This window comes from Camarhynchus parvulus, chromosome 4, assembly GCF_901933205.1.
Source record: "Camarhynchus parvulus chromosome 4, STF_HiC, whole genome shotgun sequence".
NCBI lineage: Eukaryota > Metazoa > Chordata > Aves > Passeriformes > Thraupidae > Camarhynchus > Camarhynchus parvulus.
In genome coordinates this window covers 49,157,801-49,172,612 of record NC_044574.1, presented here as the reverse complement: position 1 = coordinate 49,172,612, position 14,812 = coordinate 49,157,801, and the positions used below count along the sequence as shown (strand labels likewise).

Genomic DNA, 14,812 nt, shown 5'->3' with positions numbered 1-14,812 from the left:
CCATCTCTAGAGGAATGTTAATTTCATTGTTATTTCCCAATGAATCCTCCTGGAGAGGAATGATCTTAAAAGGGCTTTAGGTTAGTCTAAGGGCATAACAAGAGCACATGAGATCGAGCACAGCACTGATACCCAAAATCCTGGTTCAGGCTCTAGTTTCTGAATAGCATAGAACAACTCAGTCTCCAGCCCAAGGCTGTTGTTTGTAAAACCAGGAATAGTGACTTTGACCTACTTCATGAAGTGGATAGTTGAAGATCCAACAGAGGAAAGCCCTTCACATCACCCGGAAGCGATTTTAATAGTCTGCATTAACTGTTTCTTTCCTCAAAGTGAAAAAACTCACTTCTCAAGTGGCAGTAAAACTACTCATAAGCTAGTCAAAGCCTACTGTGAGGACTTGGCTCAGGATACCCCTCCAAGTGTCACTGCAAGAATGGGTCACATCTCAAGTCAGCACCACCCCCAGTGCCACACTGGTCAGGCAAACCTGTCAAGGAGGCTGAGCCCAGCACCATCACTGCCACAGCAGGCTCTGTGAGGAGCATGAAGATGCAGATGAAGGTGCTCTGCTGATGTGTATCCTCTCCTGCCCATCCTGCTTCCAGGAATATAACTGTAGGTGGCATGAGGAGGCATGCAGGCAGGGATAGTATTCTTTCAAACCCCCCAGCCAGGGAGGTTGTCCTGATACTGCCACTTACCTGCAGCTCTTAAAGCCTGAGTTTTCAGGAGAAGGGAAGTAGAATTTTTCTTGGCATTAAATTGATTGACTGTCATTTACAGTGAGAAGAAAGTTGTCATCTCAAATCCCAGTTCTTCAAACTTCAGCTGTATTTTTAAGGACATAAATTTATAAAGACAGGTGTATGAAAGTAATAAAGGACATCCACAAGCCTTGAATTGCCTCTTTGTCTTGGTTTGTTTGGGTTTTTCTTCCTCTAATCTGTTTTTGGGGTTTATGTAACACCTACCCCTCTGAGTTTGCTCCAATATGAAAAACCTCTTAACCACCCTGAGGGAAATAAAAAATGGAAGCTCATCAGAACCATGTTCAATACAATCTTAACCCTGTGTTGTTCATACATACAATTCTGTCTATACTAGATTAACTTCTTCAGTGACAGAAAATGAACAATCTTCCAGTAAAATAAATGGGTATCTCTTTTATCATGAAGAGCAGATTCAACTCTTTCTACAGACATCCGTATTGCAGTTTCATTGCTCTTACTTCATTCTACTGAACACTTACCTTGTAAAGGATGCAAGTTTATTCAGCTAAAGAAATAAAATAAAATATAAGCTGTGAATCTGTCCATACAAGGCACAATTATAGCCTGCTTTTGTGGAGCCTGGATTTCAACCTCTATTTTAATCCAGAGCAAGTGAAAATGGTCAAGATGTAAAGCATGCAGAGAGGGAAGCTTATTATTGAAATGTCAACACATCATTAACTACTGATAAGTGTTTCTAAATGAGAAATACAAAACTGAAAACCCAAATTATGAGCAAAACAATAGTACCACTTCATTTTAATACGCCATATAAATTAGGTGGAATGAGGGTTCTGACAAACGAGCTCTAGCAGACCCTTGGCAGTTCAAGTGGTTGCAGCGACCCTTCTGCTACAGATCACCATCTAGGGAGAGTGCCCCCAGGCCAGGACATCAGGACAAGCACTCCACTGATCACATCAGTCATGGGCAAACTATCCAGTTTTACAGAGCCAGCAGTAGCTTCCAGCACTGGGACAGAGTGGGCAGCTGGGCACAGCTGTATCTTAAATCAAGGCAATTAAATTCACTGCATTGCCAACAAGCATTCATGCACTTTATCCTTAGTAGTTTTCCAGAGTCAATTTTTTCAAAAAACCACAATTAATAAGTGAGCCGTTTCCAAGCCATTCAAAGTCAAAGCTGGCAAGCAAAGGAATCTAACCACACCATGGCCAAGACTCCTTTTGTCCTGCAACACCTCAGCCATCCCATAATTCAACAAATTCCCTAATCTACCAATGGATACAGCATCTTCAGGAATGACAAAACTAAACAAAGGCACCGCTCAAGTAAATATCATTTAGTTACCTAGGACCAGACTAAAAAGCATACCCTAAGATCTGTCCCAAAATATCTTATGGTTAAGAAGCAAACATGACCTTCACAGTTTACACTTCTGAAGCCATTTCCAAACCTTATTTTGTTTGCACTGCTCAATCTACACTTGGTGAAGGGAATAAAGTACTTCTTAACTGTCCTTCGGAAAGGTGACTGCACAACAGCCAGACTGCAAAGAGCAGGAAGGTTAAGTTGGTCAAAGCAGCAGCCTGAAAGCATTGCTGCAGAACAAGGAAAAGATCTTCAGTCCGTGGGGTTATGAGTATACAAGATAGTGCAGAAAGTTACAGCTCATTAGTAAAGTATAAACCATTGCACATAGATGGACACCGTGCCTCCGATAAAAAGGAGGGCAAATATACCCACACAAACCAAAACAAAGACAGTAATATTTAATCAGTCCTGCTGCAATACAATTTTGATCTGTGCAAAACATTTCCCTGCTCTTGTTAATTATTTCAGCTGCAGAACAAAACACCTAAATATATACATGCACACACCTCTCTCTCTCTACAGAATAAAGCCCATTCTCCCTTCAGTGACAACTGCATTTTGCATTCAAGTGACTTTCTTTACATTTGAAAAGAGAATACATGTTGTGTGGCCAAAAATTCAGCTATTCTGACACTGGCTGGGTTTGTGACTAATTAAAATTAACTAGGTACTTCAGTTCATAATTATATAAACACCTAGCATGCTATATTCCCAGCCAATTTGGTTTTAATCAGAAAAACGCACAAGAAGTATGAATGATGGGCAAAGAACTCCCTGGAGGGGCAACTGTACTTCCAGATTTAGTATTCTCCATATACCAAATATTTCCATCACTGTTTTTCTTGCCATGTAATCACCTCCCAGTAGAACAATTAAAAAGAGGTATTTTTTTCCTTTCTTTTTATCATCCCTGGACTTTGCTTGCTTTCCACTCCCCTATGAAAGTAAAAGCACACTTGCCTTATCCACCTGAGTCCCAGCCAGGAAGTCTCCCACAAGACAGGCAGGGTTTAGCAGTATGCTGCCTTTCTAGCATAGGTAACAAGGAGGAGAGGGGGGAGAGAGAGAATTCAGCCAACATGAGGCAGAGAGGCAGGCAAGTTGTGGAATGGACTGAAGAAAAGTTGCCCCCCTACTGCAGCTATATCAGGTCTAAAAGCAGAAACACTGTCAGCTCTGGAGCAAAAGATCAAGTTTCAAAATAAGAGTACCTGTGCAGCACCATGTTTCCATTTCTAGAAATAAGGGGATAGGGAAGGCAATGGCTGAGGTCATGCACTGTGTCACCTGAGAAAACCACACATAAAATGCAAATACACAGGGTTTTCTTTATTGCGGTATCAGCTGCCTGTTTTATTCACAGGTTAGGCCTCTCTCATCACTCCATTTTAAGTTCTCAGTTGCTTCCCAGCCCTCCACAGCTGGTACCTTCTGCTCCTCACCAGCCAAGGGTCACTACCCTCTGCCTGCTGGCTCCTGCACAGCTGTAAATAAACAATTGCCTCCGAGTGTCCTTCGAGTGGCTCATCAACGGGATGGCAATCGCTGCTCTGGGAAAGTGCCTTCAAACAGTCTGCACTGATTGCTCTGCTTTTGGAGGAAGATGAGTAGCTCTGATTCACCCCCAATCAGCCAGCAACAAAATCATCCAGGAACTGATTCAGCAGGTAAACTTCTAAACTACATAAGCTAGGTGTCAATTAGTTTTAATTTAGTCCAAAATAAATGACCTGTGAACACAACATTTTTCTGCAGCCCTTGTTTTCTGTAAGAAACTCATTTCTTTTGGCAAGGGCTCAGCTAAATCACAACACAAGTAATGAACAATCAGCAAAAATAAATATGGTTTTGTAATTGCATTGAGGTATGTTCAGCAAAGTTGATTAAGGGAAAAATAATCAAACAAACATCAATATTTAAGACAGCAGAAGGGCTTGAACATTCCAGAAGTGTTTTACAAAAGGAAAACAAAACAAAACAAAACCAAAAAAAACCCCAAAAAACCAAACAAAACAACAAAAAAAAAAACCCCAAAAACCACCCAAAAAACCAAAACAAAACAAAAAAAAAACCCCAAACCAAACCAAACAAACAAACAATCAAACAAACAAAACCAGGGTTTTTTTTCTGGCAGCAGCTCCTTTCCAAAATCACAAACTATACCCCAACCCATCTTTCCTCCAGCCCTCAGTTTCAGTGTTGCTCCTCAGAAGACAACAAGGGTGAAGAAAGATATCACTGAGTTTTCCTCCATTATTTTGTCCACCTCTAACATCTGTAAGCTTGTCTATATACCTTCTAGCTAGCTAAAACCAGCTGTACTCCTTTTGATGTCTCTTCAAGTGGCAGCATGCACTGATTCTCGGAAAGGAGAGTGTCATGACCTCCTGAACTCATTACTCACCTTTTCACTTTGGCTCTCCTTCTGTGGAGTTTTCTTTTCTTCCGTTTTTTCTTTACTCAAATATTTAATTTATTTGCGCTTCAGTTCTAAAGTCATCTGAAAAAAGATCAGGCTCTGCAAAATCAATTACATTTGCAGCCCACTGGACAGTAGTAGGACCTCACCACGGCAAATGGGTTTGGCTCTCATTAGCTTAACGTGTCAACATCCCCTCTCTTCCAGTTGCACGGGCTCAACTGTCTTTAAAAGCACAAAAATAATTACTTCTTGCTGCTCACTGAAAACATATTGGGCTGAAGGTGAGGATGAATACAAAGAGAAGTGCCAGAAGGTGCCCTTGTCACAGTATTCATTTCCTACACAAACCCCAATGGTTTGAGTGCTGATATTTACAGTAAGCAACTAAAACTGAAGTTACAATAAAACTCACCTATGCCAGTGCAGGAAGAAGGAAAGCAGAGACTGGGCAGACAATTTTATTTGGTCAAACCCCTCAATGGGTAAAGGGAGAAATGTCAGTGGCACCACACCAATTTTTACAGGTAATTGGTAAAAAAAATTTACCAATTTTTTTTAGGATCTGTCCCTCAGCTTTGTTTAAGTACTGCCTGCTAGGGCAGAGACCACCATTAGGAGACTTGAAACTGGCCAAGCAGACTTGAAAGCGGGCATTTTCCTCAAGGATCCATTCAGAAACCACCAGCTGAACTGAGGCAAAGCCCATCACCAGCTGAACTGAGGCAAAGCCCATCACCATCCTTTAGTGCTACCAAACCACCACTCTGGAAACTAGCATAGAAATTCACTGAGCAACTGCTTTAATTTCTCTTATTAACTAGCACAGCAATATATTCTTGTGAATAATGAACCTTAACACTGATCCTTTACAAACATGTCCTAACACAGTCACAATTTACCTCTAGCTGTCCCTAGCAGTTGCTGATAAATGTACCATGTTGCCAAAAGAGGTATAAAAATCAAAATAGTTTTGGGTTTTTTACAGTAACTACTACCTAGCTGCCTATATTAATTGACAGAGTGAGCACATTATATAAGGAGATTAGACCATGTCATATTTACAACCTCAGAGTCCCCAGTGAGAGAAATTGCTCAGCTGTTACTGTCAGTGCCTTCTTCAAACAGGAACCCTGCTGACAAGATGATGAATTCAGAACATCATTGCCAATTAATGATTTGTAGGCAGAAGGGATTTCAATAGTTCCCATATGTTTGTGAGGATGACTGGGATTTACATCACCTCTAATAAAAGAGTGTAGTCTGCTCTGTCCAGACGTGACACTAGAGATTGGAAAATGTCAACTTTGCAGGAGAAATTTTAATAAACAAAGCTAGGCTCTTCTGGGTTGAAAATGTTTCCCAAAGCATGGTGATGAAAAACCTGCTTACTAAGTGAAAGCAAACTGGGAAATCACTTGCAAGATGCACCCAAGTGATTTACAAACCAAAGGTCAGAAGTTGTTTAGGTGTTTGTGAAAGCTACACAGCAGAGTGCCAAGACCACCATTATGTCAGCCAGGAGCATGGAGTGCATTTCCTTAGCATCAATCAGACCGTGGAAAAAAAGTTCAGCATTTACAAATACCCAGGACCTTTCTTGGTGTTACTTACTCTGCTCAGGGATGTAAAGTTTAACTTTACTGTCCTAGAAGACAGTCTTGTTTTTGTGAATGTAACAATAACGAAACCAGAAAAGTGTTTTACTTACATGGGATATGGACATGAACTCCCATACATGATGGATACAGACCTCCTGAACTGCCTAAGGCTGAATGCCTCCTATCAACAGAGCATCCTGGAGCCAAGCAGCAGGGAAAGCTTGGCACAATGACCTGGGGTAAACACAGGACATCCAAATGGGGCCCTCAAACAGAATTTGCCATAGGCATTCAAGTCCCATTGATTTGGTGATGGACTTTAGGGCTACCCCACACAAAAAAAAAAAAAGAATTACTGGTTTTAACACCTCTAGAGCAATAAAGTGATAAAAATCCTGTCTGTAGGTGAGATAAAGAGCAGTTTATGTGAATATACCTTAGGAACAGAGCAGGGATAAACCACCACAAAGCATCTTTACACTTCTTAATTATGATCACAGCCCTACCCAACACAGTCATAAATTGAGAGGCCACATACTGCCCTCTTAAGAAAAACAAATTAAAAAAAAAACCAACCTAGACCCAAAACCAGAAAGCACAGCCTTTAATCACTAAGGTCTTCTGAAAGCACACCCCAGATTGCTACGTCAACACTGCAATCCCTCTACAGGCAGCCCAGCTTCTTCAATGGTAGCCTCAGGTTTCTGGTTTAAATCTGTATTTTTTTAGGTTTGCTGTTTTGGTTCATAGTTGGTTTTTTTAATAGTGGGTTTTTTTGTTTGTTTTGTTTGTTTTTTTATGAGACCTTTAAGTGTGCTTTGAGAAATGTAGCATCAGAGGACAGGACTTGAAGGGTGACTAATAGAAGACTCCTATCCTCCAAAAATTCTAGACCTAGCACCAGACCTGTGTCTTGTCATTTTGTGACATGGTATTTTCTGCCATAATTAAGCAAAACCTGGCTGATCTATCCACCCTTGTCTGTGGCAGTCTGTATTTCCTCAACTTGGAATAATGTTGATCTTAGCTCCTCCATTGTACAGTATCAAACATGGAGTCAGTCTCTTCTCCCCTCCTAAAAGGAGAAATATCTTTATTAGCACAGGAAAAGCAAAACCAAGATTTTGCTGTATTGACTACATCTGTAGAAAAAGGAGACTATTCTGGTCAAAAATACCACTCCACGTGCTGTTTAGTAGAGGTTTCTCCAACACAAACATTTCTCTCAAACATTACATTTTCCTCCATGTCAACCTTTGAAGAGATTTGAACTATCTTCAGGGTCACAAGCTTGTGACCAAGGACTAAAGGATCAAGACCACAGTTTGCTGTGGATATGCACTGATCTATTCTTTGTACTGCACTACAAACAATCATCAGTGTCTGGAGCGAGGTGAAGAGAATATGCAACACAGACTTCAGCTGAAGTGGAATTCATCTGCCTTCCCCACAGTATCTATTACAATCCATTATTAAGTGGCTGCAAAGACAAGCCAATTGAGATAGAACCGATAACCAATAGATATTAATTTTGCAAAGAGCAAACTATATTGAAATAATTGTTTACCTTCTCTTTTGCAAGCAAATTAGTTTTAGGCTACCTGCTACATATTTACAACAGAAGGGCAAATTTTATAAACAAGCATGTAATACAGCAAACCACAAAATGATATTGTACACTGTTGGTCTTTGTAAGTATTCTTTTTAAAGTCTTGGGCTTTGGGTACCCTAGATCTCTTGCACAAGGCCTCTGATAATTCAGGAGACTATGTTGACCAGCAATCTGGGAACCTCAGCCAGCCACTTGTGGGAAAACTTCAGCACATCTGGAGGCATTTTTATCAGTGGGGCTTTAAGTTTAACTCTGAACAGCTGAGCAGCTTTGTATTAAATTATTTACCAGAGAGGAAAATCAATCAACTCACACCACATCAAATACCCAGCCCCCCATAGAGTGATAAAGACAGAAAAACACACTCCTCCAAATACAAAAACAAAATGCATCTTCTATAGAAAGATTAACTTCAAACATTCCTGGGTACAGTCCAGAAAAAAAAAGAAACTGGGCTTCTAAGACTCATAAGGAAAACCTGATACTGAGGAAAAATAACATAAATCTCTAAATAACAGATAAGACTACAATTGCCTCGTGGACCCAATAGTACAGTGCTCCAAAGGTAATAGAAGAATGCCAGATTCTCCTTGTTGGCAGCACCAGAAGCACCTGCACATAGGTGTCAAGTGCCACAACATCCAGCCCAGACCTCTGTCTTCCTGCTGTAACACTTACTCAAAAGACCTCAGTGGAAATAAGAACCTGACCCACCACTGTCAACTCAACCAGGCACAAAAACCATGGAAGAGAAGAAAGCCCAGACTGCCCACCCCCTTGGAAGCTCAGCACAGCGCCCTCCCTGCAAACCCTTACCTTGGCAGGTGTTGTTCTTCTCCTCATAGCCTGCCTTGCACAAGCACTTCCCGATGGGCACCAGCCATTCCCCCTCGGCACTGCAGTGCATCTTGGGTGCCTCCTCAGTCACCGAGTGGTTGATGCAGACACCTGACACCTCCAGGAGCTGCGAGGAATCCGCCCCCGTGATGGTGTCGGGGAAGCGCGCCAGGTTGCGGATCACCGACGGGCACTTCTTGTAGTACACGCGCACGGAGACCAGGGCAATGCAGGCGCCCACGTCCTGGAAAGCCAGGTAAAATCCCTTCTTTGTCAGGGGCCCAACGTCCCTCACCTCCGTGTTGAGCTTCATCACTCTGTCACCAAGGTCTAACTCTGTGAAGCTCTCATCAGCAGCAATGGTGTCAATCTTGATGTACTGGTTTTCTTTGATGTTCCTCCCATCTTCATCATCTGATTCAAAGTAATACATGTTAAAAGTCTCCTTGCAGGTCCCAAGTCCCCCTGGAAGGCTGTTACAGTCCCTCAGGGTGAATTTGAGCTCAATGAAGATGCGGGATGCCCCCTCATTAGAGATCCAGCTGGTCAGAAGCCAGTTGTTCTGATTCTGTTCCATTACCTTGCATACTTGGTATGTGTGTATCGGAGCGTAGTTTTCATCCACCTCACCAATTTCTTCCCACTGTATAAAAAGGAAAAGTACTTTTTAAAACAGTCACAACTCTCAGCTTTCCCATCTAAAGAGCATCTTGGGCTTCAGAACTCGGGACTTTCAGGGGAAAAAATGTTTTAATTGCCAAGCTTTCTGACCTAGAGGCTTGATACATTCCTGGTAAAGTCAGATAAATGATCCTTTATAAATAGAAAAGGATGCTAGTTAAAACCCTTTGTTTTAGACAGTTCAGAAGTGGGAAAACATATTGCTGGGTTTGTCCACTACTATTCAGTTAGGAAACAAAACAAAAGCAGATGGGGCCGTTTCTGTGAGCTTTTCCAATGCATCCACGGTTCGTCTGTCCCCATGCCCCCAGGCTCCTTTCTACCACATCCTCAAATCACTGCCCCACATAACGAAAACCACACTTCTACAAGCTATTCTCCCCCACCAAACAGCATGCCAGAAAATCAGTGGAGTGATACACTAAATAAATGAGCCTTTGCTATCCCCAAGTGCACTAGTCAGTGTAGTTCTTGCTCATGCAAAGAGAAGATTACTTCCAATACAGGTTACAGGGATCTGCAAATCTTGAGCTGTTTATGTGCTACACAGGTTTTAATCAGAGCTTCAGGCAACTTTTTGCAGCTTTGTGGGAATTGCAGCAACTGTTTGTTCATTTTATTTTAGCCATGCTCTGAAGGGTATCACTTGGAAGAAATGCTTTTTCCTGGTGCAGCTCAGAATCAGTAGCATCACAACTGTGCCTACCACAGATACACATTAGAGTTTACTCTCTGCTTTTGACAACCCTAGTGTTGCATTAAGAGATTAGATTAACCATCTAAGTGCAGCAAAGAACCCAGGAGAGCCAGTGCTGGTTTCAGTTTTGTTTCCTTCTACTTTTGACCCACTCATCTGCCACCCAACACCTCCTCCATCCTCTGCTCAGCATTGCTGCACACATCTGGTCACAGCTGCGGATGCAGCACAAAGGAAATGCACAGAGCATAATTCAAAGGTTCTCCTGTTTCAGGCTGCGTATCTTCTAAGGGCCAAAGGCCAAACTTTTTCCTTGGGAATACAGCCTGAGATACAGTTGAGAGTGCTCTCAGCCCAGATGCCATTACTGAAGAGCTGAGATAGAACGCCCTCAGAGTCAATGTAACAACAAGATATGTTTTTAAAATGAAATGTTGTTCTCACATTTTAAATTAAAACAGCAGCAAGAAGTGACATGAGAACATAATCCGATGGTACAGTCAGAAATGAATTACAAACATCACCATCAGAAAAACATTTCTTCTCCTGCCTAGCCTGGGATGTGAAAGTGGGGATTTGTGCAGGAAGACATCCCCACTGTGATATGCAGAGCTCACATGCACCACCAGCCTTCCAAGTAAGGAACCCAACCCAAAGACATTTTTGCCATGGCAAGCAGTACTTTCATTTGTAACCCTTTTTTGTGTCTCTGGGCTTAAACAGGCCACAACTCTGATTAAGATGTAATTGTCACTGGACAGCACCACAGAATTGGACAAAGATATGTCTGCAGCGAAAGCCAGGCAGATCTGCACAGGATTCATGCCTGACTTTAGGAAAGGCAATTAACAATTACCAGGAGAGTCACTGAGAAAAGATAAAAGACAAGTAGGCAACATAGAATAATTCAGCAGCTAGATTTTCTACGTTCCAGTAAAGAGGAAGGTTTTGATATATGAAATTAAAAGCAGAAAAACCACCATTCTTCAACTAGCATGGTTAATCTGAGTAATAAATATACTGTACATATATACTTCCAAGTTTCAGCCAGGGTAGAGTTAACCCTCTTCATAGTACCTCATATGGAGCTACCTTTGGGATTGTGCTAGAGACACTGTTGATGACACAGAGATGTTTCAGTGACTGCTGAGCAGCACTTACACCAGTCAAGGCCTTTGGTGCCTCACAGCCCATCCCACCAGCAAGGAGGCTGGGGGCGCACAAGAAGCTGGGAGAGGACACACCTGGGACAGCTGATCCACATGGCCCAAGGGATATTCCAGGCCATATGGTGTCATGCTCAGCACATAAAACTGGGGCAAGAAGAAAGAACTGGGGACAGGAAGAATCATGACATTTGCTTTTGCAAGTCACCATGATATGTGAGGAAGCCCTGCTTTCATGGGGACAGCTGAACACCTGCCTGCCCATGGGAAGTGGTGTTTCCAAGGAATTTCTTGGTTTACTTTGCTTGTGTGCATGGCTGTTGCTTTACCTATTTTAGTGTCTTTCTCTCAACCCATGAGTTTTCTCACTTTTACCCTTCTGATTTCTCCCTCATTCTCTGCAGGAGAAGTGAAGGAGTGGCTGTGTGGTGCTTAGCTGCCAGATGGGGTTAGACCACAACAGTCCTTTTGATGGCCAGTGTGGGGCTGGAAGGGTTTGAGAAAATAACAGGTTTGATCTGAATGTACTAGATTAAAGTTATAGCTGTTATTGTTGTTGAGCTATTCACTGACTGGCTCCTGGGCTTGCCACGGGGCTTGATTGGCTCACTGCACACTAAAGCCTGGTGCTTGCTAGTGCCTGCTCCTTGGTTCTGCTGCTTGCTGAACTGCTGACCATCTTACTCTACCAGGCCTGGCCACATCCTGATGGCATCAGTGACAAAGCTCCAGGCTGGCAAATGCCCAGGCCATCCCTGATGTTTCTGTGATGCTACACTGGATATGCTGGAGCTGCAGTGTGAACTCAAGTTGACAGGAGTGTGACCTGGGGATTAGTCCACGTGGGAGAGCAGCCCTAAGCAGCTGTGGATCCATTCATGCTGGAGCAGGCGCATCTCAAAGCATCTGTGGCTGTGGCTATGTTGGTGTTGCAGCAGGTACACCCCTGAAGAGACTGTGGCACACAGGTAAGGCTCCACTTTGAGCAGGTAAAATCCTAAGGGACTCAAGTCTGTGGTTAAGCCCAAAAAAGGAGCAGGAGCAAAGAGAGGAGTTCATTGCAACATTATCCCTAATGGTCTGGTCCATGGATAGGGACTGTAATGAGAATTCCACCCTGCTTACCTGGAAATGGCCAGACAGCAGCCAGCCCATGGGAGTGATAAATTAATTCCTTGGTTTGCTTTGCTTGTTCGTGCAGCTTTTACTTTACCTATTGTAGTATCTTTATCTCAAGTCACGAGTTCTCACTTTTACCCTTCTGATTTGCTCACTCACTGGGGGGGAGTGAGAGAGGTGTTGTGGGTGTTTAGCTGCCAGCTGGGGTTAAAGCATGACACTATATAAAGGTGAAGTCCTGTTTTTATAAAGGTGGTGGTGATTCTGCATTTGGTGAAAAGGGAGAGTAACCCTCCACTTCCCCCAGTCCACAGAGGGGTCCCTGCCAAACCAGCCCAGGGGACAGATGAGCACATACCAATATAGCCCAGGAAAGACATAATGACTTTAACTTTGCTTTTTTCTGGCTGAAGGTCAGAGGATCACTTGAGCAAGTGCTGACATCAACAGGCATACACAAATAAGTGTTAACTTCCAGCAGGAAGTGGTGCAAAGCATCTCAGCACTGGAAATGGCTCAGGCCAGTTTCATCACATGGAGATGTTTACCACAAGGTACACAGTAAAACACTGTGCACCATCTAAAGAGCATTAATGTGTATTTCTTTAACAGAACTGACATTTACAATGACTGTGATGTTGCAGTAATATCACTAGTGACCTAACTTGAAGGCATGCTGAAAAACATCACTTGACTTTTTCATACTTGCCAGGTCAATTTTCAAGGACCCAACCATGATGCTCCCCAGAGTTATGCAGTTAAGCTCATTTCCACTGCTGCTTCAGGAATTGTGCTTTTGGGGGCGAGTACAAAGTTCATTTGTTGAAAAATGAAGTGCTGTGATTCTAATGGTTGCTTTCATGCACTGAGAGCACTAAACACCATGAGGATAAAGGTCCAAGCACAAATACATCAATGAACTGTGCTAGAGTCTTATCTCAGCTGCAAGAAATGGCACACAGCCTAACATCTCGGGCTTCAAGATGTGCAGCACTTCTAGTACTGCTCCCCAGATCAGAGCAAATCCTGCCATCACCACCTGCCATCAAACCTAAAGCAATCATCAGAGCATGAGAAAGGGGAGGTGCTAATGAGCTAAGGCCGCTTATCTCTGTATAATCCCCGAGGGAAAGTCAACCAGATTTTATCAGAGCAGCCAGTATTGTGCAAAATCTCTGCTCTATCATTTAATCTTCTTCTCCCCTATCTGCATGTAGGACTACACCATTTCTTTCTCTTCAGCTGGATCTGCCTGCCCCCAGAGACTTCCGGCAAGCTGCCACCCTTCTGTTTTTACATCCCTCCACGAGATGGAGATGGCAGTAAGAGCCCCTGCACCTTCTGCCTGGTCCCAGCCTCCTAGTCACTACAGACCTCAGAGAAATATTTCAGCCAACAGAGAAATACCAACCACAGGATGACATGCAGTGCCTTACAGTTAATGAGAAAGAAATCCCACCACATTAAAGAGACAGCATCTAGATAAAAATTATTGGCATGAAAAAAATTAAGTACAACCGAAAAATTGTGTAATGTTATAATTCCTCTCTGCAGCACATATTTTTTGATATATAAATCAACCCCATCTGCAGGATTAAAACAAAAGTGCAACCATTAATTTGGTGGTAAATGTTTTCTCTACATCTTTAATAGCCCTAAGAAGGAAAACACAAATGCATTTCAATGGCCTGATGTTAAATCATTTATAGAAGACCTATTTCTGAATCTGAAATTTCCAGCACACTACTGCTGGCAAGTGAAAATGCAGCTCCATCAATAGGAAGCACACAGTTCATACAGGCTGCCTGTCCTGAGAAAGGCCAAAGATATCACACATCTAACTAAAGATATAAGAGTTAAAAAAGCATTCAGTGGAGCAGCCTTGGGTTAAATGGACAATTTTAAAACACATTCACCAGCTGTCTGCTACTCAGGCTTGTTTCTAATCTCGGAGATTCCAGGAGTGCAATTTGCTACCACAGCACAGCGAAAGGCGGCTGCCCCAAAACCAAATACTGACAGCAGGGATGAACATTTCAGAGCTTTTGTTAATTTGGTTTTGAGGGGAGGGGGGGAGTTGCAGTACTAATTTTTGTTACTGGTCTTCACTGACTCATTCACTTTCTTTAGCATCCACAAAAGGCAGTACAGACGTTTCAAGCCTTGTTCCTAGTTCCACACATCCTTGCACTGCTGAAAAAGAAATCAGGCATTTAGCAAAATCCTAGCTAACTTAAGAGGGAAAGGAAGCTTAAGAATATTAAGCAAAGGTGTTCCTAAGACTTACCTGAAACATTCCCATCAGGACTCCCTCACCCCAAGGGCTGTGAATCTGCCTCTCTTCCCACTACATATTTCACAGGCTCCATGCTACAAGAAGCCTCATCCTCTCCTATTTAATTTTTCCACCCTGCCACACAGAACTCTGCAACACATGCATGTTAACTCAGGTATCTGCTGGCACAAAGATGTAAAACTAGAAAAGGATTTACGTATTTTATCTTTTTTCTTTGGGAAAAAAGCAAGCCTAGCATGGATCTCTGATCTCAGGCTTTGAATGTGTGAAAGCATC

The 14,812-nt window shown here is 42.6% G+C and overlaps 1 protein-coding gene across 7 annotated transcripts in view; it reads right to left on the bottom strand.

The window, feature by feature from the left end:
• The window catches only part of EPHA5 (EPH receptor A5), a 191,433-nt gene that overhangs the window by 138,602 nt on the left and 38,019 nt on the right, over positions 1-14,812 (bottom strand). For all 7 annotated transcript variants that reach the window (XM_030947989.1, XM_030947993.1, XM_030947990.1 and 4 more), the window contains exon 3: positions 8,557-9,220. In XM_030947989.1, the coding sequence (XP_030803849.1) occupies positions 8,557-9,220 (664 nt within the window). The remainder of the gene's footprint in view (positions 1-8,556; positions 9,221-14,812) is intronic.